The 25208-nt window shown below is 56.3% G+C and overlaps 1 protein-coding gene across 1 annotated transcript; it reads right to left on the reverse strand.

Moving 5' to 3' along the window:
• Positions 1-25196, reverse strand: TEAD3 (TEA domain transcription factor 3). The gene is made up of 13 exons (XM_007972833.3): positions 25015-25196; positions 14174-14424; positions 12282-12346; positions 7685-7747; positions 6668-6679; positions 4799-4936; positions 4640-4689; positions 3665-3726; positions 2644-2777; positions 2261-2434; positions 1905-2045; positions 1675-1827; positions 1-1497 (listed from the first exon to the last, which is right to left on the reverse strand). The coding sequence occupies exons 2-13, from the start codon at positions 14178-14180 to the stop codon at positions 1384-1386; spliced, it is 1113 nt and encodes a 370-aa protein (XP_007971024.1). The 5' UTR covers positions 14181-14424; positions 25015-25196; the 3' UTR covers positions 1-1383.
• Between the last annotated feature and the right edge of the window lie 12 nt (positions 25197-25208).

Consider the following 25208-nt stretch of genomic DNA (forward strand, 5'->3'; position numbering starts at 1 on the left):
CTGGGCCTTGATGGCCCCTGCCCCAGCCCCAAGCTGCATTTATGATACAACCCATCACAGCTGGATTTTAAAAATACACACAAAAAATATATAATATACATTATAAAACCTAGGTGGGGTTTGGAGGTGGCCTGAGCGATATGCAAACGGTGAGGACCTTCAGGAAGCTCGGGCAGGGTCGGGATGAGGAAGGGAAGGGCACAGTACTTCATATGAAACTCATAAATACCCACAGGTGGCTGCTGGACAGGCCCTGCTGGCTCTGGGGGCCTGGGTGTTGAGAAGGGGCAGCAGGTGAAGGGTTAACCTTCAGTCCCAGAACTGGGTCTGGGCGCTGCTACTCTAGGCAGGTAGACTGAGGTGGGGAAGAATCTAAGGGAGCAGTGCCCACAAAGGGTTTGTCAGATCCAAGCCTCAGGCAAGAGAAAACCCAAAAGCCTTCTGCTAGCCCCTCCCTCTGGGCCTCTGTTCTGCCCAGAGGCTGGGACTCCTTCCTCTACCTTGCCCTCAATCTGGAGGGTGCTGGGGGATGCCCCATCTTCCTGGGGCCCCTGGCTGGCTTGTGGGATACCAATGGGGTCTAGTAGCTACTGTGCTCCCCTCTTCATGCCCAGTCTGAAACAGGTGCTCCCCTAACCCAGCTGCCCTCAATGAGGCTCCACCCCTCACACTGCAGAGCCTCTCCCCTACCCTGCGGCCAGCCCCCGCCCCAGGGAGGTAGTGTAAACCTGGGCTCTGGGGACAAGCAGCCCTGGATGAGAACTCCAGCTCTGCCCACCTCTCCTGTGGGTCCCTCAACTTCCTGGAGCCTGGGCACTTCATCTGAAACCCAGAGACCCACACTTGCTGTTTAGAGTCTGAGGACTGCATAAGCCATGCAAGGAGTCTGGGCACCAGGCCTGGGACACAGAGGGGCAAAGATGTATGGTCCCCTCTGTCCTCAGCCCAACCCTGACCGGACACTCTCCTTTCCCAGGGCCTCCACTCACTGATTCCCTTGGTCTCCATCCTGCCCTCACCTGCCCATCACGCTTCCCCAACGGGGGGTGAGGGGGCAGTGGCCACACATGCCGGAGGCTGAAGGTGTCCCCTATCCCCACCTCTCTGAGGTCACGCGAGGCTTGGCAGAGCGGGGTGATGGTGGGCCAGCGCCCCAGACAGGCTGCCCCACCGCTGAGCCCTCCTCTCCTCTCTTCTCCCACAGTTAAAGCGCAGAACAGTGGCAGGGAGTGTATGTGCTGGGGTAGGTGGGGAGGCCTCCTGGTCCTGGGCCTGAGGCCTGGCAGGTAGATGAATCCTCAATCCTGGACCCCCCCAGGGGTGCCAGGCAGGTGTGGAGAGGAGATGCTCACCCTGCATCCTTATGGAGGCGCAGAGGGCACCCTAGTCTTTGACGAGCTTGTAGACATGGTGCTGGGCCCCGTGCTCGCTGGTGGAGACTTCGAAGACAAAAGCAATGACAAGCAGGGTCTCCTGGGAGTCCCGGCTCGTGACCACCTGGGGGGCGAGCAGGTAAGAGATTCAGGAGGTCAGGGAGAACAGGGCCATGGGGCAGGGGGCTCAGCAGACCATTCCCCTTTCCGGATCTGTGCCTCTCATCCCAGCGATGTGTCTGGCTACCTAACTTGGAGGCCCTGGCCTGTGGGACTCCCCACAACCCTGCTGCCCCCATACCTGCAGGATGGTGAAGTTCTCCAGCACGCTGTTCATCATGTACTTCTCAGGCAGGTGCTTCAGCTTGTGAATGAAGTTGATCATGTACTCGCACATGGGCGAGCGGTGGATACGGTACACAAAGCGCCCGTTCTCCAGCCTGGCATACTCAGTCTGCAGAGAACATGGAGAAGGCGTCACTCAGCCTGCCTGCTCCCAGCCCCACCAAGCCACCCAGAGCCCACACTCACCTCCACCTTCTCTACCACCTGTTTGCCAAAGGAGCACACCTTGGTGGAGACGCTGATGGTCATACTATCAGCAGAGCTGTACTGAGAGCTGACCCCATAGAAGGCTCCTGGGCCCTCCTGGATGGTGCTGTTGAGGTCGGCCTGGGCATAGGGGTCGGGGGTGTTAGGTGCTGGCAGAGACCAGAAGTATTCCCGCCACACCACATCAGAGTCCTGCCCAAAGATCCATCACTGGCACTCTGCCCACAAGCCACGAGGAGATGGAGCGGGGTCAGAGGTCAATGCAGTGGGCCTGGATGTTGCACCTCTGTGGTAGGAAAGGGTGGCTTGGAGCAGAGAGGGCCAGGGGGACTCACCCAGAACTTGACAAGGAAGAAGGCATTAGGGGGCCCCTTCTCATAGAGCTCCTTCAGTCCCCCCTTTTTCTCGGGGAATTTGTCATAGATCTGGCGCACGTCTACTGCCTCCAAGGGTGGGTCTGAGAAGGCGGGGTTCGTCTGGCCGATGTGCACAAACAGGTGTTTGCTGTACTGTGGGGAGGGCCCAGACAGGGTCAGGAGAGTATTCAGGCTTGCAGGCCCGGAGGCGGGGAAGGGAGCACTGCACAGGTACAGAACTGCCTGGAGCTTCCTGAACAGGCCAGACCCCCAATCCCAGCCTCCTGAGTTGCAGTCCTGGATCACCTGGCTGGCCTCTCCACAATTGTGCAAAGGCTCACTCTCACCCCCAAACACATTACCGTGTCAGGGTCTCGCTGCACCTCCATGAAGGCTGAATACTCAAGGAGCCGCAGCCGGGACGAGGCAATGGTACGGTCCTGCCACACAGGCACAGAGGCAGCAGCTGAGGGGAGCGGGGCCAGGGGCTCATAACCTGGGAGGGCAAGACAGATTCTCATCTGCATGGACGCATGTAGGTGCTTACTGACAAAGCTGCCCCCAGCCTGCAAAGGTGCCCCTTTTGGCAAGGAACATGGGTTGGATTTTGACTCCCCTACTAGGTGTCCTTGTACAGTGTACAACCTGCACAACCATATGTGGTGGCCCTAGTAGTATACACCAAAAACATTTCCTTGTGTGACTATTAATGTGTGTTTAAACAGAAAACACAGAGAAGTAAAAAAGGGAAAGAACAATTACCCAGAATCCCACCATCTAGAGAGAGAAAGCCTTGTTAAGATTTCGGTGCATTTCCTTATTGGGAGTTTCCTACCCACAGAGATGTGTATAAATGTAGGTTTTGGTGGTGTGTGCTTGTAGCTGTGTGCCGGCTATGGTTTTTTGTTTTTCTGAGATGCAGTTTCACTCTTGTTGCCCAGGCTGGAGTGCAATGGCACAATCTTGGCTCACTGCAACCTCCACTCCCTGGGTTCAAGTGATTCTCCTGCCTCAGCCTCCCAAGTAGCTGGGACTACAGCCATGCGCCACCACACCCAGCTAATTTTTGTATTTAGTAGAGACAGGGTTTCACCATGTTGGTCAGGCTGGTCTTGAACTCCTGGCCTCAGGTGATCCACCTGCCTCAGCCTCCCAAAGTGCTAGGATTACAGGCGTGAGCCACCACGCCCAGCTTGGCTATGGTTTTGTACCAGAGATCTCGAACAACATTGTACAAGGTAAAGGGGCTATTCCTGGCCCGTCTCAGTCTCCTATAGATGTCACAACCCCCTCCCTCCCAAAGCAAACACACGCAGTTGGACCCCAGCTCTCCTGAGCGGAGGTGCAAGTGCCAAGGGAGAGCACCTCGTGTGGGGAACTTACTGCTGAGCGTCGGTGGCAGGGGCGGCTGGATGGGGTAGGCTGGCTGTGCAAAGGGCTTGATGCTGCAGACAAAAGCATAGTCTGGTGAGAGGGCTCCCTCTTCCCCACCTTCCACCTGGCCCAGCCCCTCTTCTAAGACCCCAGGAGCAAGCCACCCAGCCCTTCTGCTGAGGCCCAGAAACGCATGCTGAAAAGCTAACTCGCAAGCTTTTGGTTTTCTTCACATTTTAGCTTTTGTGAAATCCTGCTGCGTCTCCCAGCTGATCTGCGCATTTAATGTAGGATTTCAACCCTCCCCACGCCCCACCCTGAAAAGCTGCTCCTTAAGCTCCTTAAGCTGAGGGTCTTTTGATGAAAGTTGTTTTAGAGTTGAAGAACCAGCACACTTGACCACCTGACTGGTTAACTGAGAGACTGCCTCAGAAACTGAGTGAAAAGTAAACAAAGGGACAGATGACAAGTGGATGCATGCTGATGAGAGAACGCACAGGTAAACAGCCAGAGCATCCGCTCTCCTGTTGCCGCTCTCCAGCTTTTTTTTTTTTTCAGAGACAGGGTCTCCCCCTGTTGCTCAGGCTGGAGTCGCAATGGTGCAATCAAGGCTCACTACAGCCTGGAACTCTGGAACTCCTGAGCTCAAGCAATCCTAGCCTGCCTCGGCCTCCCAAGTAGCTAGGACTACAGGCACGCACCTCACCCAGCTAATTTTTTTCTTTTTTTTTTTTTTTTTGAGAGAGCAGGTCTTGCCATGTTGCCCAGGCTGATTTTGAACTCCTGGCCTCAAGCAATCCTCCCACCCCGGCCTCCCAAAGTGCTAGGACTGATTACAGGTGTGAGCCACCACCCAGCCTGCATCCCTGTCATCCCTCTATTTTTGAATTAATACTTTGCTCAGCTGTTGCCGGAGCCCAAATGGGAGGGAAGCCCTGTGCGGATGCCAGAAGACGGCATAGGACGATGAGCCACAGTACTCACTCCTGAGAGGGTCCAGGCTGCTGTCCCAGGAGAGGGGGGCTGCTCCAGAACTGCAGGGATGAGACAAGGCCCAGGGGCCCCTCAGCATCCATGAACCCCACTAAAGCTCATCCTTTATGGCACACCCCCACACCAGCCCACCTCCTGGGACCCATGTACCCGCGAGGAAGTGGAGAAGACGGCCTGGGGCAGAGGGGAGGGTGGGCTGAACTTGTTCTGCAGGACGCTGGCAGAGACGATCTGGGCAGAGGACATGGACGCCATGCTCTGAAGGGCTTTGTCCTTGGAGACCTGGTCCTGGGGAGAAGGGACTGCATGAAGCCAGGGCCAGGCTGGATGAGGCCCAGATTTGCTTTAGGGTCCCTCCCATAACCCTGGCAGAATCCAAAGCACTAGGATGGCAGGTGTTCCCAAAGATCCAGGCCTGGATTCCAGCCCCAGCTCTGCTGTGTGATCTTGGGAGAGTCTCTGCACCTTTCTGGCCTCAGGTCCCCAAGTGCCCATCACCGCTGACCACAACCACAGTAAGAAATTATTTTTATTTCAAAGGCCAATATATATCAAGATATTTCCTCTTACTGTATGTCATGTACTCTCCTATTTTCTTTCTTTCTTTTTTTTTTTTTTTTTTGAGACGGAGTCTCGGCTCTGTCGCCCAGGCTGGAGTGCAGTGGCGTGATCTCGGTTCACTGCAAACTCTACCTCCCGGGTTCACGCCATTCTCCTGCCTCAGCCTCCCAAGTAGCTGGGACTACAGGCACCCACCACCACGCCTGGCTAATTTTTTTTGTATTTTTAGTAGAGACAGGGTTTCACTGTGTTAGCCAGGATGGTCTCGATTTCCTAACCTTGTGATCCACCCATCTCAGCCTCCCAACGTGCTGGGATTACAGGCGTGAGCAACCGTGCCCGGCTACTCTCCTATTTTCTATTCTGTTTCATCAGTGGTTCTCAAAGTATGGTCCCTGGACTAACACACCAGCATCACCTGGAAGCGTGTTAGAAATGTACATTTTAATTTTTTATTTATTTATGTTTTTTGAGACGGAGTTTCACTCTTGTTGCCCAGGCTAGAGTGCAATGGCACAATCCCAGCTCACCACAACCTCCACCTCCCGGGTTCAAGCGATTCTCCTGCCTCAGCCTCCCGAGTAGCTGGGATTACAGGCATGCACCACCACATCTGGCTAATTTTGTATTTTTAGTAGAGACGGGGGTTTCTCTATGTTGGTCAGGCTGGTCTCGAACTCCTGACCTTAGGTGATCCGCCTGCCTCTGCCTCCCAAAGTGTTGGGATTACAGGCATGACCCACCGTGCCTGGCTGACATTTTTATTTTTTAAAATTTTTATTTGTAGAGATGCGGTCTTGCTACATTGCCCAGGCTGGTCCAAATTCCTGGGCTCGATGGATTGTCCCACCTTGGCCTCCCAAAGTGCTGGGATTACGGGCATGAGCCACTATGCCCAACCAGAAATGTACATTTTCAGGCCCCTGCCCAGACCCACTGAATCAGAAACTCTGAGGTGAGGCCCAGGAATTTGTTGTAACAAGCCTCCAGGTAATTCTGATGCACTCTAAGGTTTTTTGAGAACCACTGTATTTCGTTTTTTTGTTTTTTTTGAAATGGACTCTTGCTTTGTCACCCAGGCTGGAGTGCAGTGGCGCAACCTCGGCCCACTGCAACCTCCACCTCCCAGGTTCAAGCAATTCTCTTGTTTCAGCCTCCAGAGTAGCTGGGATTACAGGCACTCGTTACCATGCCCGGCTAATTTTTGTATTTTTAGTAGAGACGGGGTTTCACCATGTTGGTCAGATTGGTCTTGATCTCCTGACTTTGTGATCCACTCACCTCGGCCTCCCAAAGTGCTGGGATTACAGGCATGAGCCACCACGCCCGGCCATTTCGTTTTTTAAAAATGAGGCTTGCACACCTATTAAGCTGGTTTCATAATCTGTCATGTGAAAATCCTGTATTAGGTGTTAAGACCCTTTCCCCGCTCCCACTGGGGAGGGCCGTGCTACTTACCAGGTTCATGGCCTGCGAGGGAGAGAGGGAAGACGGATTAGAGGACATGTGCAGCATCAGGGCTGTGGGGTGAGGGACGTCTTTGCGCCGACCTCCACCCAGTGCCCATGGGTTTTAGCTTCCGAGGAGCCCAAGGAAGCTCAGTAGACCCTCCCTGTCCCCCCAGAGGGAGTGCCTGCCAGCTGGGTCAAGCGCTGGAAAGGGCAGAGTGAGGGAAAACAAGCTGGCACCCTCTGGGTCTGTCCATATGTTCTAGAACTAGGCTCTGGGCACGGGGGCCTGGAGGTAAGAGGCCCCCTCTGCTGCACTGCTGTGGGCAGGGAGAAGAGCACACGGCCAGCATGAGGACCTGAGAAGGGCCTCAGTCATGAACCCCAGACTCTGAGATCCGCAGTTGCAGGACAGCCAGATCTGCAAGGAACTGCCATGCCCACCTCGATAGCCCTGCTGGCCAGTACCCCCGGGGCCTCCTCCCTGCCCACAGAAGTCCCCATGCAGTTAGTAAGCAGCAGTCAGGAGGAAGGAGAAAAAGAAAAACAGAGAAGAGGAGGGGTGGGCCTTAGTGGCCCCCAGATGGTCTCCCTCTCCCTCAATGACAGGACCCTTGGGCTTCCTGCTGCCACTTGTGTTTCTTTCTGGACCCCCTCACAGCTTCTCAGCCCCTTGCCTGCCCCAGGCTGGAGCCACAGAGCAGCGACAGGCCTGCACCCAGGAGGGTGCTGGGCAGGCCAGGCTGGGTGGCAGAGGGGCCCCATACCTTCAGCTTGGACTGAATCTCCCGAGATTTCCGCCTGGCTAGAACCTGCAAGTGGCTAGAGACCTGTAGAGAGAGAAAGAAAGAAAAAAAGAGAAAAAGAACAGAAAGAGCGGAAGGACAGGCAGGAACAGAACTTCAGCCAGAAAAAAGGCACAGTGGGGCTGGAGAGCTGGCCAAGGAAAGGCCTGAGCTATGCAGAGATAGCGCCGTGGGTGAGGGGCCTAGGAGGGCTGAAGGCCCCCGCCAGGCACCCAACGTACCTTGATGCCAACCTGGTACTCCCGCACCTTCTTCCGAGCTAGAACCTGTATGTGGCTGGACACCTAGGGGCCGCCCCGCGCCCCGCCAGAGAGGAAAACACAGACAGTGAGGAGGCACAGCCATGGGGTGGCCACGGGCAAGGAGCATCCCAGTCCCCTCATCTCTAGGGGACTACATGTAAATGGGGGGAACTTTTTTCTTTTTGAGACAGGGTTTATGTTGCCTGGGCTGATCTCAAACTCCTGGGCTCAAGCGATCCTCCCACCATAGCCTCCCGAGTAGCTATGATTATAGGCATGTGCCATTGTGCCCGGTTCAGACACCTCTTGACACTGCCAAATCTGTTCTCTTCTTGGCTTATCATGATCAAGAGCCACAGTAGCCTCCAGGGCCACCATGTACAGTTGCACAGGTTGTTCACTGGCCCAAAGGGCACCAGTGAGGGTTGAAATCTAGCCCAAGTTCTGCTGCCCAAGCTATGTGTCACTGTACAAGGCTGTGCCTAACCCTGTCCTCCCCCCAAAAAGGGTGACTTTTTCTCACTGGTGTCCTCAGAGGAGACCACCTTTTTCCAATTGGCACCACAGGTGCTAGCAATGGCCATGGTGCTCCTGTTGGTCATTAGCTTATACACCAAGGCCACATCCTCTACCAGGGATTTCCCTGGTACCACTGCCTGAGTCCTCCTGTCAACCCCAATCACAGCCCCAGCCTATGAAACCAGGCCTGGCCCTTCTGCTTTGCTCCCGTAACTTTTTCCCCTAATACACCTTCTCTTTGCTTGGGCTAATATACGCTAGTGTGTATATATGTACTCCATAGGTGTTCTTAATTGCACTTCTTCTCTAGCAATCTCCTCCTTGAAGCCTCCACTGGCAACTTGAGCTAATCAGAGTCTGGATGTGTGCGCCCTGTGCTGTGTGCCCAGCTGACACAACAGATCCTTGACCTTGTCAAAGATCTGACCCAGAGGCACAGAGAACCCAAATGTCACTGTTTTCCCCAGGAAACACACAGATCCTTGATGCCGCTTCATGCTTTCAGCATTGGCAAGTGGCTTTCTTGGCAAGTTGTTTTTATTCTTACAAAGAAAGCTCTTTTTTCTCTTTAATCACAGCCTGACAGTGAGTATGTACGTGATGCCACCTGGTTAGGACCTGGGTGGGTGCTCCTCACACTGCCTCACTGAGCCCAGGAATCAGACTCCTGTCCAGCAAAATTACTGACCACTTCATGCTGTGACAGTAACTGACATTTACTGAGCACAGATACTGTCGTCCTCTGCATTTACACATACCGACCCCTTGATCTTTACAGCAACACAAAAACATAGGTACTAATATCCCTGACTTACGGATGATAAAACTAAAGCCTGGAAAGGTTAAGCCGTCACACAGCTGACTGCCACAGCCAGGATTCAAACCCAGGCAGTCTGACTCCAGAGCCCACTCTGACTCCACTCACCACCAAGCTACGCTACCAGGACTCGCTTGGACCCTTAGCTCAGAAGACTACCTCCACATGGTTGACTCTGTAACAGCTGAAAGTCACACAGAGCTTCATTCTAACTTAATATTTAGCTCTTTTGTCCATATGGAGGCACTGTGCTTGCTACAAATTGCTGCATGTATGTATGTGTAAAAACCTAAAACTGCATTTCTTTGCCAAAAGTAATTTTTTTTTTTCTTTTTTTTTTTTTTTTGAGATGGAGTCTCACTCTGTCACCCAGGCTGGAGTACAATGGCGTGATCTCGGCTCACTGCAATCTCTGCTTCCTGGGTTCAAGTGATTCTCCTGCCTTAGCCTCCCGAGTAGCTGGGATTACAGGTGCGCACCACCACGCCTGGCTAATTTTTGTATTTTTTAGTAGAGACGGGGTTCCACCATGTTGGCCAGGCTGGTCTCAAACTCCTAACCTAAGTGATCTACCCGCCTCGGCCTCCCAAAGTCCTGGGATTACAGGTCAAAAGTAAATTTTAAAAGGACCAAAAAAAACCTTGTCAGTGGTTACTCTTTTTAACACATCAAGACAGGCCTTGTTCTCACAACCAGAGGATGGGTCCCCTTTCACTGGGATCTAAAAGCCCAGAGTTCTTTTTTTTTTTTTTTTTTTTTTTGAGACAGAGTCTCACGCTGTCGCCCAGGCTGGAGTGCAGTGGCGCGATCTTGGCTCACTGCAAACTCCGCCTCCCGGGTTCACGCCATTCTCCTGCCTCAGCCTCCTGAGTAGCTGGGACTACAGGCGCCCGCCACCGCGCCCGGCTAATTCTTTTTGTATTTTTTAGTAGAGACGGGGTTTCACTGTGGTCTCGATCTCCTGACCTTGTGATCCGCCCGCCTCAGCCTCCCAAAGTGTTGGGATTACAGGCGTGAGCCACCGCGCCCGGCTAAGCCCAGAGTTCTAAGAACGAGTAAAGATAGGGGGAGTTTCATCCTTGTACCTTATGCCCTTACGATGAAGGCAGTGGTTTCTAAAATTCCGAGCTTGTCAATAGCTGGTTTGTAAAAGCTCTTTTCTGGGCAGCCCTCTCAGGATGCTGGGCAGGAGCAGGTGTGATGGTGGACCCTGAATTCAGGGGCTGGGATGTGCCCACCTCTGCAGTCCACCCTGGCCTCAGTTCACAGTGACCCAGCGTGGCTGGATGCAATGGCTCATGCCTGTAATCCTAGCACTTTGGGAGACTGAGGCGGGAGGACTGCTTGAGGCCAAGAGTTCAAGAATAACATGGCCAACATAGCGAGACCCCCATCTCTACAGTAATTTAAAAAACTTAAAAAAAAAGCAAACCAGTGACCTAGTTTAATGACCCTTGGCCCCTTCCCACTCTGACTAACAGGTTCCTATGAATACCTCTTCTGAGTAGAGGAGGACCTGCTGAGAGTTCGCTTCTGAGCTCAGAACAGCTTTCTGTTTATAATGACTGGAATAATAATAATAGCAGCAGCAAATTCTTCTGCAGTGCTTATGCTATTCTAAGAGTCTTCACATGTTAACTAACTCAAAGGCTGAGGACACAAGGGTGGGAGGCCAACTACTGCCCAACCCCAGGTAGAACTAGTATTTGAACCCAAGGGCTCCAGGGAACAGGGCCCTGTGTGCACGCTTCCATGTGGTATCCCTGGTGCCTAGAACATAGCAGTAGGTCAATCACTAGCTAAGTGAATACATTTGGTGCTGCATGAGCTAGACTCAGGGAGGGTGGTTCATAAATGCTTGAATGAATGGGGGATCTTTGCTGCCCCTACACTGGGTGGGGAGGCTCAGAACCTTCCTTTGAGAAGGAGGTGGAACAGGCCAGACTTGTCATATGCACCATGGGGATCTGTGGGTCCAAATCCCAGCGGGACAGGAGGCTGGGAGCGTAAGGGAAGCACTGGCCTCCATTCCTCCAGGTCCTGCCTCCAGCCTGGCCTCTCTCCCAGGTGGTGGGGCCATCACTCCCATCCACTCCCCTTCAGATTTCTGTCACCACACTGCCACCTTCCCTGGACCAGAAGCCACTAATTGTCTCTTACATCATCATTTTTCTCCGTTCCCATCACTACTACCCTTGTCCCAGGCCCTGGCACTGTTGATCTAGGCCTTTGCTTATGCCCCCAGTAGCCAGCCTCCCTGTCTCCACCCAGCCCTCTCTAATCCATTGTCCCGGCTGCTTGAGGGCCTTCCTCAACAGCTGCCACCTGCCACTCCCTGCTCCATACCCTCCTGTGGCCCACCGCTGCCCCTTGGGGAACCTGTCCTCCATGTCTCCTGCTGAGTGTCCCCTACGCCCTGTCCTCCATGTCTCCTGCTGTGTCCCCTACGCCAGCAGTCCCCACCCTCCCTCTGCCACATCATGCTGCCCACAGGCATGGCTCTTTCCTGCCTGGGGGGCTTGAGGAAATTACTTAACTTCCCTATGCATCAGTTTCCTCATCGTAAAAAAGAGATAATTACTGTACCTATCTAAGAAGGTTGCTGAGACGATTAAATGAATTAACTTAAAGGAAGCTCTGTATGGGTTTACCATGATGATTAGTTGTATATCCAACTTCCTCAGCCTGGAAGGAAGGGTCCTCTCCCTTTTCTCTGCCTGGCTAACTCCCATTCCTTCTTAAAAATACATCCCTAGTGTCACCTCCTCCAGGGAGCCTTCCCAGCTCTCTCTCCCCACTCCCCTAGCTTTGTCTGGGTTGGCTGCTTGTCCCAGAGTGCCCTGCACCCACCCCCTCTCAGCCCCGCCACCCTGCTCTGTACCCATTCATCTGACCGTCTGGCTCCCTGGCTGGTGACTCAGGGCAGAGACCATGTAGCAGCCACAGCAGCCCCGTGGGCTTATCTGTGGTCCCTGAACCAAAGGCCCTGGGCAGGGTAGTGGGTGGTCAGAGAGGACAGTGGGGCCATCTCTCCAAGAGAAGAGGGAAGGGTGAATGGAGCTGCTCGGGAGTGGGAGGAGGTAAAATCGAGGGCGTAAGGGGAGCGTGATGAGGCAAGGAGGGTGGCAGGCCAGGTCGGGGGCAGCCTCGAGGAGGTGGGCAGGGTAGGGGCAAGGGGTTGACCGGGGCAGCTGAGACAGAGTGTGTGGGTGGCGGACCCAGCATAAACCGTCTCTCTACCTGTTTTCTCGTCCGAGTCTTCCCCGTCCTCAGTTTAATATAGCGTGCAATCAACTCATTTCGGCCTAGATTGGGGTGAGAGAGAAAATGAGGAGTGGGCAAAGGGTGGAGCCAGAGGCTGGAGACCCCCACCCCACTGGGAAGCCACTCCAGGTCCCTCCCCAAAACACTGCTCTTCTGTTCACCACTCTCTTCACTCCAAGCTGCACGTGCAGGGCGTGCAAAAGTGGCTGGGGAGTCTCAGCTGCATCCTACCGCCTCCAGGACCTACAGGGGCTGCTCTTCAGGGGAGGGGTGCATTAGGAGCTGTAAGGTAGGAGGAAGGAGGGCCGAGGCACCCTGACAGGCTTCCTTGCAGACAGACCGGGTGGCTGTGGCACAGGTCAGCAGGACAGTAGCAGGGTAGGGCCAGTCCTGGCCAGGCACGCCCATCCTCCCAGCCCCCAGCAGTGCTTCCTGCCTGTGTCACCAGCTCCAACGCTCTTAGTGCATGGATTTGTGGAGGCGTGTGAATGAGCCTGCCCCAGGTGGATGTCCTGCCCTTACTCTGTCTTTACCCTGGACAAGTCCCTTCCCTTCTGTGGTGAAAGACCAGGAAGGACAGGAAGGCAGCATTGAGCACCTCCAATGTGCCTCCTACACTGGCGGCCTTGTCGAGATGTGTCACTGAGCATGTCGCCAAGTCCTTGTGCCTTTTACGCCCATGTCACCACTTCCCAGTGTCTCTCCACCCTGTGACAGCCTTGTGAGCCTTGGGGTGCAGGGTCTGTTCTGTACCACAGACCCTCTGAGGGCCCAGAAGTTGCCAGTGTCCAGGGACTTGGGCCTGAAAGGGGGATGCCTGGGCCACACGGCTGAGCCCACATCAGCATGGTCAAGGTGTACACCTCTACCCCCAAATCCAGGCTATCTGCCCCCCAGGCCCATGGCCTCCCCAGAACGGCCAAATTCTCCAAATTCCATTCCAATGACTGAACCAGCCCCATTGCTCCTCCCTTCCCACCAGCCCCTCTCCACCCCACTCTCTCCACCCTGTCTAAAAATACCCTGTGGGGCTCCCCCAGCCTGGGAGGCAGCAGTGGGGGCAGGCAGCACTCACCCTGTGGAAGGCACCCTGGACCATCTGCCTGCCCCCAAGGTGGGGCTCTGGGGCAGGGGTGGCTGTGGCCAAGGGGGCGTGGCCAAGGGACACAGAGCAGCCCCGATCCCTTCCCACAGGCGCGCCCTGGGAAGGGCTGGGCCTGCCTCGCTCAGCCATGGGCTGCAGGGAGGAATAGGGGAGCTGGCCAGGAACCAGGCCCAGAAGGGTCGAGTTATCCCAAAAATGCAGCTCTGGGAGAGCCCTCTCAGGGCTGGACAAGAGGGGACACTCCCTTCTGGAAGTGGGCAAGATGGCGCAGAGAAGGGCCAGCAAACACAAGGAGTGGGGAAGGGGACTGAGAAGGGCACGCGTCCTCACGGCCCCAACTCAGGCCTTTGTCTCGGTGCGACCTCCCACAGCCCGCACTGGAGGGAACTGCGTTGCGACTGTCACCGGGCCTCCTTTCCACATCTTCCTCCAGGAAGGGACCCCCTTCCGGGTCTCGACTGGCGCAGACTAGGCTGACCCACTTTCTTGGGCCCACTGAGTCACCTCGAAACCTCCAGGCCGGTAGCGGGGAGGAGAGGAGGAGCAGGCGGGGGTGCCAAGGTGTGGGCTGCGCCTTGGATTGGGGGCGAGCCCGGCTTGTTTATGAGGAGGAGCGCGGAGGAGGATCCAGACACACAGGCTTGCGCGCCCAGACTCGCCCGGCCAGCGGCTGGCAGCCTCCGACGTCACCAAACCGGTTGGGTGAGAGGGCAGAGAGCAGGGGGAAGGGCCGCAGTCCCGCCCGCGCCCCCGCTGCACGCACCGTACATCTTGCCCTCGTCGGACAGGATGATCTTGCGCCGGCCGCAGGGCGGGTAGATGGCCAGGGCCTCCTGGAAGCTCTGCTCGATGTCCGGGCTCCACACGCCCTCCGCATCGTTGTCCAGCCCCTTGTCCAGGCCCTCGGGCCCATCCTCCCGGGCCTCCCCGGGGCTGCTGCTGGCGTTCCAGCTGTTGGACGCTATTGTGCTGGTTGCTCTGGGCTCTGGGCCTGAGCCCGCTGGGCGGCCGAGCCTGGGGGACAGACAGAGAGGAGCTGGGGCCAGGGTCCTCCTCGATCACAGCAATCTCCTATCCCCCAACCGCTGGGTCTGGAGCTCCGCCCCCAGCCCCAAGCCCACCCTAGGAACAGGTGCTCCGGGTGGAATGGAGGTAACAACCAACCACAGCTTGTTCAGAGCTGTGTGACCTGGGATGCACGCGCTACTTCACCTCTCTAGGCCTCAGTCCTGTAAAATGAGAAAAGGGTCTCCTTGAGGTTGTGAGGGTTAAAACTTAAATGAGCTCATGACAAAGTACTAGCCACATGCCCGGCTCATGACACTCAAGAAATACGTAATCAGTAACAACAACAATGCCTCACACCAACACAGCACTTTTGTAGGGAAAAGGCATTTTCATATTCATTCAAACCTCACAAAACTAGGCCGGCGCGGTGTCTCATGCCTGTAATCCCAGCACTTTGGGAGGCCAAGGCGGGCGGATCCTTTAAGGTCAGGAGCTGGAGAACAACCTGACCAACATGGTGAAACCCCGTCTCTACTAAAAATATATCAGGGCTGGACACGGTGGCACATGCCTGTAATCCCATCACTTTGGGAGGCCAAGGAGGTTGGATCATGAGGTCAGGTGTTCGAGACCAGACTGACCAACATGGTGAAACCCCATCTCTACTAAAAATACAAAACTTAGCTGGGTGTGGTGGCACGTGCCTGTAATCTCAGCTACTCAGGAGGCTGAGGCATGAAGATCACTTGAACTCCAGAGGCAGAGCTTGCAGTGAGTGGAGATGGCACCACTGCACTCCAGCCTGGGTGACAGAGCAGACCCTGTCTCAAAAAACAAAAACAAAAAACACTAAAGCAGGAAGAGTAGGGAATAACGCCCATTATCCAGAGAGGAAAATTGAGGCTCACAAGGTCATGCAGCTGCCAAAGGCATGCTAAGGAGCACAGAGAGGAGGAGCAGAGGGGCAGGGCTGTGCTTCCTCAGCTCTCCCTGTCAGCTCCTCCTCCCCAGTGTCCAGATCCCCAGTCAGGGAACTCTACCCCTCACTCTTGCCCCAGCATCAATGCAACCCAGCTAAGGACCCCTCAGGGGACAAGGAAGGTCCCTGACCCAGGAAAGGAATCGTTTTACCTTCCCCAAATCGATAACCAACCAGAACTCTGCCAATGGGCCTAACATGGGGCAGGAACTGCCCCAGGAATTACAAAAAGGGAACTGGAGAGGGAGCAGCTGAGAAGGTGCTTGGCCAACAGCCTGGCTCAATCTCACCCGCTCCTCTATCCCACTTCCTGTTCCCGCACCTCCAGGCCCCACAGCAGCCTGTAAACCACTCACACCCGTAAACCACCCACACGCCCGCCCCCGCCCTGGCCCATCCTCCATGTGGGCCAGGGCTCTGTAAACTGTGAGCGCCCTGAACCTACCAGGCTGAGTTATTAGTTAGGACCACACTCCACTAGGCCCCCCATCACTCACAACCCCAAGACTCACCCCAAATCCCCTTCAGCCCCAGAACCCACACGTCCAATGTATTCAGGGTCCTGGAAACCTAAGAGCCCATGATGGCTGGATCCTGGGACTTAGCTCTGGGCAGCAGGGAAAAGGGAGGGGTGGAGAGGTGGGGGACCCCATCAGAAGCCAGGGAGAGGAAGATGAAATCCAGGTCCTGCTGCTTGAGTAGGGGTGGACTCTCTCTGCAGAGCCACCTGTTTGCTTAGGGAGGCTTGAGGGGGTCACTAGTAGAACGAGGTGGGGAGGGCCTGGGGGGCCTGAATGTCAGCTAGTTATTCGGTTATTCTTTTTTTCTTTTTAAAATGTTTTATTTTTTATTTTTTGTTTTGTTTTGTTTTGTTTTGTTTTGAGACGGAGTCTTGCTCTGTCACCCAGGCTGGAGTGCAGTGGCCGGATCTCTGCTCACTACAAGCTCCGCCTCCTGGGTTTACGCCATTCTCCTGCCTCAGCCTCCCGAGTAGCTGGGACTACAGGCGCTTGCCACCTTGCCCGGCTAGTTTTTTGTATTGTTTTAGTAGAGACGGGGTTTCACCGTGTTAGCCAGGATGGTCTCGATCTCCTGACCTCGTGTTCCGCCCATCTCGGCCTCCCAAAGTGCTGGGATTACAGGCTTGAGCCACCGCGCCCGGCCAAAATGTTTTATTTTTGTTTTAGATGGAGTCTTGCTCTATCACCCAGGCTGGAGTGCAATGGCGCGATCTCTGCTCACTGCAACCTCCACCTCCTGGGTTCAAGCGATTCTCCTGCCTCAGCCTCCCATGCAGCCTCCCCGCTCAGCATGGTGCCACGTACCTGTAGCTGGGATTACAGGCGTGTGCCACCATGCCCGGCTAATTTTTTTTTTTTTTTGAGATGGAGTCTCGCTGTCTCCCAGGCTGGAGTGCAGTGGCGCGATCTCGGCTCACTGCAAGCTCCACCTCCTGGGTTCACACCATTCTCCTGGCTCAGCCTCCCCAGTAGCTGGACTTACAGGTGCCTGCCACCACGCCCAGCTAACTTTTTGTATTTTTAGTAGAGACGGGGTTTCACCGTGTTAGCCAGGATGGTCTCAATCTCCTGACCTCGTGATCCGCCCGCCTCGGCCTCCCAAAGTGCTGGGATTACAGGTGTGAGCCACCGAGCCCGGCCAATTTTTTGTTATTTTCAGTAAAGACAGGGTTTCACCATGTTGGCCAGGCTGCTCTCAAACTCCTGACCTCATGATCCACCAGCCTCGGCCTCCCAAAGTGCTGGGATTACAGGCGTGAGCCACCGCGCCTGCCCTCAGTTATTCTAAACTATTATTCAGTTAGTTATTCAGTTATTCAACTAGTTATTGTAATTATTGTAACTATTGAGTTTAGACTTAATATTACTACTAATAACAGTACCTGTCATATGCCAGGCACTGTTCTGGGATTTCACACACATTGACTCATTTAATCTTCACAATAACCCTATGGGGCAGATACTATTATTATTCCTAGTTTATAGATGAAGAATCCAAGAAACAGAGAAGTTAAGCAACTTGCCTTAGGGCACACAACAAGTAAGTACTAGGGCTGGGTTCTGAACCCAGGTAAGCTGGCTTCGTTTTTATAAGCAGGAAGGTTATAGGGAGGGTGCTGAGAGACCCCACCACCTGGAGAGAGAAAGGAGGTTCACCTGCCATAGCAACGGCCCTAAGTCTGCCCAGGAGATCCCCCTCAGCCCAAGCAGCTGGAGCAACTTCAAGGACCCCTGCACTGCTGTACAGCCCTTTCTGTGATGCCTCCAGAGCCACCAGGACTCTCTCTCCCATGGCCAGTACGCAGCCAGAAGGAGCTGTGCCCCTGACCCGTCAGAGGGGCCAGATGCCCTTATTCCCAGCCTGTCCCTCACCCCAGGAAACTGGATCGAGAGCCCCAGCCCCCACTCCTCCATCAGAGGGGAATTCTTAGAATAGAAATGTGAGGGGTAAACAAAATAAATAAATAAAAATAAATAAATAAATAAATAAGGAAATGTGGGGGGTAGTGGCTCATGACTATAATCCCAGAACTCTGGGAAGATCACTTGAGGCCAGGAGTTCAAGACCAGCCTGGGCAACATAGTGAAAACCTTGTCTCTATTTTTAAAAATTAAATTTAAATTAAAAAAAACAAAAAGAAAAATAAAAGTGAAGGGACAGGGGTACGCTAGCTGGGTGGGCACACCTAGCGACTCCCCTGTTGATATAGCTGGGATGCAGGCCCTGTCCATAGGTATCAGTCTGACACTGCCACAGAGCTGTCAGAGAGGAGGGAGAAGAGGGGCTACAATGAGCTAAGACCCCTCTTAACCCCTTCCCGAGGCCTCCCTCAAGCAGCAGCGGCCCAGGCAGCCCCAGACTTTTAAAGCAACTTTCCTGCCTCCCCCAAGTCCCTGCCCGCCTCCCCTCAAGCAGGCTGTGGCCCCCCTTCTGAGGGTGATGTCAGCCCCGCCCCGCCCCCCGCGGGAGCACTGTGGCCAAATATGGCGAACACAGCAGCAGGCTTGGGAGCTGGGACAGACTGGGGGGGTGGGGCAGGCGGCCCCTGGCTGGGACCGCTGGCAGCTGGTGAGGGGGAGGGGAGGGGGGACGGCCCAAAGGACGTGTCAAGGAGAGAATAGGACCACCGTCCCTCCCTTCTGCTGGCTCCTAGATGCATGTGAGACTCACTTTCTAGGAACGCTCCTAGGGGCAGAGGCACCAACACAGGGGCAAGTGGCACTCCCTACACACATCCATGCACAGGAGCACACTGTGCAGAGGGGCTGTGCGAGTGCTCGGGTGGACAACCACGCGAGAATGTGTACCCCCAAGCTGAGGCACACACATGGGCAGTCATGGGCAGGCAGCTGCCCTGGGCCGGGGGCCGGACCGGGGTCTCAGTGGAAGGGAGTCTGAAGAAGGCGTGAGCACTGGCTGCTCTGTTCTCCTAGAGACCAGCATGTGCCCGCCTTCTTCTCCCTAGACTCCCTAACCGCTGGGACCCAGGCCGGGCTGAGAGAGGAGGCTATGGCTCCCTGGACAGGTGCGGGCTGGGCTGGGGAAAATGTGGGACTCTGGCTTGGTGGATGGGTGGGACATCTAGAGAAGGCTGACTGTGGGCGAGAGGGCAGACCCTGGGCCGCTGGCTGACGATGCCCAGGTGTCAGGTGTCTAGAAGCTCTGCCTCGCTGTGCCATGAAGAGGGGTAGGAGTGGGAGGAGATCCAACTGAGGGTCAAGGGGAGGGAGTCCAAGGCCAGGGTGGGGCCTGAGACAGACAGGAGGAGCAGGGGAGACAGGCTGGGGGAGAGTCTGGGGCAAAGAGAAGCTGAGGTAAACCCAGAGAGAAAACAGACCAGAGACAGGAGAGTTCCAGTGAGTGAGAGACAGAAAGCCCAGCCCAGCAGGGGACAGACCAGAGCCCCGCAGAGTGAAGGGAGAGACCCCAGGAGAGATGCGGAGGCAGGGCAGGGGAGTGCTGGACCATCAGACCCACAGACTGACAGAGCCGGTGGGGGGTGGAGGGAGAAGGGGTGAAGGAGGGCAGGAGAGGGGAGAGGAAAGAGGGGCCACAGACAAGGCAACCAACAAAGACCCAGAGAGACACAGAGCAGAGAGGGGTAGACCAGAAACTCAGATATGACAGGCATCGAGGGAGGGGCAGGCCAGGAGGGGACAGGGAGAAAGAGAAAGACAGGGACAAGGACAGAGACCCAGAGGCCAAGGCCGAACAGAGGGAGGGAGTGACAAGGGAGGCCACTGCCGGGGGCTGGGGGCCAGCCACAGTCCAGGACACCCCTACTCCAGTCTCAGGGGCTCCCACCCTCCACCTCCTCTTAGAACCCCTCCCATCTGCCCCTGCAGAGAAGTCCTGTTGTACCTGTCCTGCAAACCTGCCAGCAGGCTGCAGACCCCCAGGGGACTCAGTCTGCCTTCACCCTCATCCTGACCAGCCACACCCGCTTCCCCTCTCCCAGGGCCCTCAGCCTTCCAGGCTCAGAAGGCCTCTGGGTGGAGGCAGGGATGGGGGCTAGGAGGCTGGGTGAGCAGGCTTTGGGGCCCTGGGGAAGATAAGGGGCACCTTGCTGCCCACCCCCACCCTGGGGCAAGACCTGCCGGAAGAACTGGCTGGACAGCTCCAGGGATCAGGCCAAAGCTGGGGCCGCTGCAGAGGCCCTGGCCCCCCACCCCCGCAGGCCCTGCAGCTTCCAGACCACCCAGCCCTGTAGCTCCCTTTAGGGGCCCCGGAGCCACTGCCTCAGTAGGAGGCACAGAAAAAACCAGTCTGGGTGGGTGGGCACCTCCTGTCTTACCCCTCCCCCTGCACCAGCCCTGCTGGGAGGACGAGCTGAGCTATGACCTTCCTGGGTCTAGCAGCCAGCAGTCCACCCCTGCAGGGACCCCAGCCCCCAAAGCCTTCTCACTTGGAGTGAGAACATCACTCAAAATGTGGGAAGATCAGTGAAATCAGCAGTTTCCTCCCAAATCTGTGCCCTCAAACCTGAGCTGGGCTGACCAGCCAGGGGGTCGAGGATGGGGAGGGCAGCTGAGGAGGGCTAAGGGAGCCTCCCACCCCCTCTGCCTTTTCCTCCCTCCTCCCCTATCCGCCCGACAGTGGGCCAGCTGTTCTCCAGCTGCCAGAAGCTCCCACCCTAGAAGTAGCCATGCTCTGGGGCAGCAGAGCAAGTAGGGATGTATCTGCCTCCCCCAACTCCAGCCCAAGGACCCCGCAGGGACCCTGCCAAGCAGCCACACCCTGCCAGGCTAGGGAGGGATTCCCTCCTCCCTGGAACAGGGTCTCAATTTTTACAGGAGGAAGCAATTTGCAGAGCCCACTAGGAGGGAGGTGGGGGCCCCTCCACTCTCCCCCACCGCTTATTAATGTGCTTCCAATTTGGGAATGGAGACTGTCTCTGCCCCTCCTCCCCACACTACTTGGGAAAGGGGCTTTCTCAGGGAGCAGAGGGGGTTGGGATAGTCTCCCCAGGCCTCCTTCTGCAAAGCTCATCCGTCGTCACGCCCCCTCTCCCTGAAGCAGTATGGGGGTAGGAGGGTGGAGACTCAGCCCTCAAGTCCCCTGCAGAGAAAAGGGCCCAGTTCCCAGACCTCCCTTCACCCCCTCCCTGGGACTGACTTGTCTCCTCATCTTGTCCTGGTCCCAGGGCGGGAATCTCAGGTATCCAGTGGGAGACAGGCTGTGGGGGGTCATGGTTTCTCAGTTCTCAGTTACCACGCCAGACTCCTGGTACTCCGGGTCGCCCACTGGGCTCCCACCAGCCACTCAGTCAGTGCCCCCATGAGAGTCATGGTGTCATCGGGAAACAAACAGGCTTCCTCTGCGCCCTTCCTCTCGCTCGCACACACAGTTGCATCACAGCCACTGTCCTGCACATCCACTGTTACCCGCATCTCTCTCCTGCTGGGTTTTTAAACAATCTTTATTGTGATAAAATATACATAACATCAAGTTTACCGTTTTTGCCATTTCTAAGTGTACAATTGAGTGGCATTAATTACATTCCTCCTTTCTGTTTTTATCAGTGTCTTTCTCATGGTCTTCCACATAGATGCCACACGTGTCAGGGACCATAGGCCCCCAAACACACCCCACAGAGCCTCCTACACGCCCTGCCTGGCACAGCCCTGGGGGTGTCACCCACACTACCCGAGAGTCCCAAACACGTTCAGATAGTGACCACCCACCCACAGTGCCAGGATCAGTCACGCCCCACAGTTTCTCTCACACACGGCGTCGCTTTCTGGTGCTCAGTGTCACCCACACACCACATACCATATTCATGCTTGGCACATGTCGGATGGGGCCCACCTTGCTGGTACACACATCATACTGACACGGAGTTGGTCGTATTGTTTTACTCGCATGTAGTGTCACACGTAAGTCACACACAGACAAACCTGAAGCCATCTCACATGCTGCATCACAACATACAGGTCACAAGTGGTCACACCACAGCATAACACATCACACAGATCACCACTCATCCGGCTTCTCACGCACACGCGCCCGCGCGCTCACATACACACAGCATCATGCAAGCGTGGTGTCCCTCACACGCAGGTCACTTGAGCATCAGTCACACCCAGTGTAATCTCCAGGCACACAGATGGTTAGGCAGCCGGCTTCCTTCAGCGGCACATCCAGGGCACACACAGAATGCCCTGGCACACAGAGAACGTCCCCCATGCAGGTTCTCAGGTACACAGGTGGCGGCACGCCCAGACACATGAAGAGTCACCAGTTTCTCTTATGGATGTGTATATCTGTCACATACACGAATGTCACAAAGTCACAGTTTCTCTCCTGCATACACCCAGCCCTGCACAAGCCGCTCTGACCAGGGTTCTCTTCCACACACATCCAGCCCCACAGAAGGCAAGTCTCACCCACACAGAAATGTCCCACTCACGGCTTCCCTCACACACATCCAGCGCCACACACAGCTGCAGTCTCATTTCCCTCTAACACTTCCTGCCCTTTCAGGCCTGGCAGGGAGCACAGGAAACAATCGGCACTCTAGGAAACCCCAAGGGCTGAGGCTTTAGGATGTACAGGGGGATGAACCTCTCTGGCCCTAACCTCCACCTCCTGTGGGTTGGGGAAGACAGGCAGAGCCCTCCCTCCGGCAGGGCAGAGTTCTCCCTGGAGGGAAGCGGCCCCTTCTGCAGACAACCTAGGGCACAACACCAGGAGGGGAGGGGAGGGAAGACAGGGCAAGGCCACCGGGACAGTACTGAGTGTGATCTGCTGACCTCCCCAGCTCTATCCAGAGGCAGGTCCTCAGGGTCACTCCCGGAATCCCACAGCTTCTGCAGCCCCCATGTGGGAAGAAGAGGCTGCGACCTCCTAGCTCCTTCACAGAAAGCTGCAGCATTTAGACCCCCAGGCTCCTCTCCCCATCCTGAGTGGGGAGGGGGAGGAGGGCAGGACCAGCGATTTCCACACTGAGCCCTGGGGCCCCCAGAGGTGTTTGGGAGTGGGGCAGAGGGTAGGGCCACCCAAATGGCCTCTGAAGACCCTTTGTGCCATCCAGCCCTACCAGAACGCTTGACCACCTCAGAGGCAAGATCCCCCAATCCACTAAGCCTCCCTGTTCCTTGACACCTGCTTCCTGCCACCTTTTCAGCCCTGTTCACCTGGCTGAGCTACTCCTCAGTCACTCCTTGGTTTGTCCTTGCCTTCTTCCTTGGGCCACTGGATCACCCACCCACCTCTCCAGACCCCACCAGGTTCAGGTTCCATCATGGGAGAAGGGAGGCAAACTGGGAGACAGACTCTGGGAGGAGCTCAGAGAAAAGGGACCTGAGAAGTCATTCATTCCAAGCAGGGAAACTGAGGCCCAAAGGGGCTGGCCAAGATGGCACAATTGGTTAAAGGTCCAGAGGGGACCAGATCCCTATTTCTTGACCACCTCTGTTGAGATGTGGTTTTGATATTCCTTCAGTTGGTAGAAAGTGCCAGGGTCTACAAACCTTAGGGTGAGGATGGGAGCAGGGCTCAGGACCCATGTGATGCTCCTGTATACTTAATGCGCTGCTCTGTCCTGGCAAGCACTGACCATTCTAATAGCCATTCCCCAGCCCAGATGCGCTCATTAGCATTAATGACGGTTCCCTCCCTAGGGGAGTGGGGAAAGGCCCAAGAGCTTGGGACTCATACTGGCTCCTACCCTCTCCCTGAGGAGGGGGCATCCAGGGCCCCTGAAGTCACCCTTACCGGACAGCCTTGTCCTGGAAGATCTGTGTACTCCCTGCCCACTGGGTGAGCAGGGACCCAAAAGACCATAAAACCACATCCTTTAGGTAGTGCCCCTAGGAGAGGGCTCTTGGGGGAAGTGAGGCTACAGGAGTCTAGAAGGGAGGGGACATAATTCCCCCAAATCTCCAACTTTTGGGAGAGCCTTCCCTCCTTGCCCCAGGTGACCCCAGCACTGCTGTGGAACCTGTGTCCAGAGAACCAGGCCACAAGAGACTGGATACACAGAGCCACCATGGGCACCAGCCCCTCTGAGCTGTGTCCAGCCCCTACCCCTATGCCCTGTTCTTCCGGACAACAAGTCTAGACCTGACCTGGTTCTGCCCCTACCTGGAAAGAGGGAAGACACAGAAGACAGCCCTTGAGAAGACCGCCCCAAGGCCTCCTTCCCTCTTGCACTGAAAGAATCTCTCAGCCCTGGATCAGGGCCCCTCACCAGTAAAGTTGACAGAACGGGGTCCCAATGACACTGCCCCAGGGCCCAGATGGGCTGGAAAACAGATCCAGACCGGCGCCCCCAGCCCTCCCTCCCCTGGCAGGAATAAAGGGCATGACAGACAATGGAGGGGACCGGGGTAGGAAGCTGGGGACCAGCCACCCTCAAACCTTCTCAAGTCTAAACAAGAGCCCTGAGAAAGTGTGGGGAAGAAAAGGCCCCAAATCCAGACCCCTCGGAGCCAAGCTCACAGCGTTCAGGGCTGGAACTCTGAATCGACACCCCGACGCAGGCGGCAGAACTGAAGGGAACGTGAGCCCCTCCCTGCCTCTCAGGGGACACACGGCCGGGGTGCGCGGCTTTGCTCCTAGACACCCTCCACAAGCCAGCGCAGCCGCGGCACTGCGCGCAGAAACCGGCCTGGGCGCGGGGAGGCCGGGCCCGAGGCCTGCGTGGAGCTGAGGCCGGGCGGGCTCCGGGAGCGCGCGGGCCGGGAGTCCAAAGGGCGGTGGGGCCCGGGACTGGGCGCCCCGGATATGAGATCCCGGGTGGCAGGCAGGCCCTCCACAGTGTGCGGCCCCCGGATCCCCGCCCCGACCCCCAAGCGCGGACGGCGGGACAGGCGACGGCACAGGGACACGGTCTCCCCGGCTTCCCCACCTTCCCAGACCAACTCGTCCCCGTCGCGGGGGGGGTGGTGGGGAGAGCGGGGGGCGGGGCTTCCCGGAGAGATTTTCTCCCTTCCCTCTAAACTTCCCGGCACCCCAATCCGGGGCTCCAGCTCCGGCTGGACAATAGCTCGGGGACCCAGTCCCCCTCGGGTGTCGCCCCCCCTGCCAGCCCAGCCGACCAACCAAACCACCTCTCCCGAGCGGGGCCTCCTCCCGGCGTCCGCCCGGCTTACCTGGTCCGAGCTCGCGGGGGCGCTCCGGCCGGGCCGCTCCGCCGGGCCCGAGGGAGCCGCGAGGGGGGCCGGGGAAGGGGGGTCGTGGGGAGGGGGCTGGCCGGAATGTGCGGAATGAGCCGGGTTGGAGCGGGAGGCGCCGAGCGCGGAGGAGGGAGCGAGCGGGACGGAAAGTTTGTGTTGAGGAGCCGGGG

The sequence above is a fragment of the Chlorocebus sabaeus genome, chromosome 17 (genome assembly GCF_047675955.1).
Source record: "Chlorocebus sabaeus isolate Y175 chromosome 17, mChlSab1.0.hap1, whole genome shotgun sequence".
Classification (NCBI taxonomy): Eukaryota; Metazoa; Chordata; class Mammalia; order Primates; family Cercopithecidae; genus Chlorocebus; species Chlorocebus sabaeus.

Bases quoted from the DNA above. Each gene is read 5' to 3' on its own strand.
- TEAD3 (XM_007972833.3), bottom strand. The intron at 4,690-4,798 runs GTACATGGGTCC...TCATCCCTGCAG, and splicing joins TCTTCTCCACTTCCTCGCGG to TTCTGGAGCAGCCCCCCTCT. The intron at 1,498-1,674 runs GTATGGGGGCAG...CTCGCCCCCCAG, and splicing joins AGAACTTCACCATCCTGCAG to GTGGTCACGAGCCGGGACTC.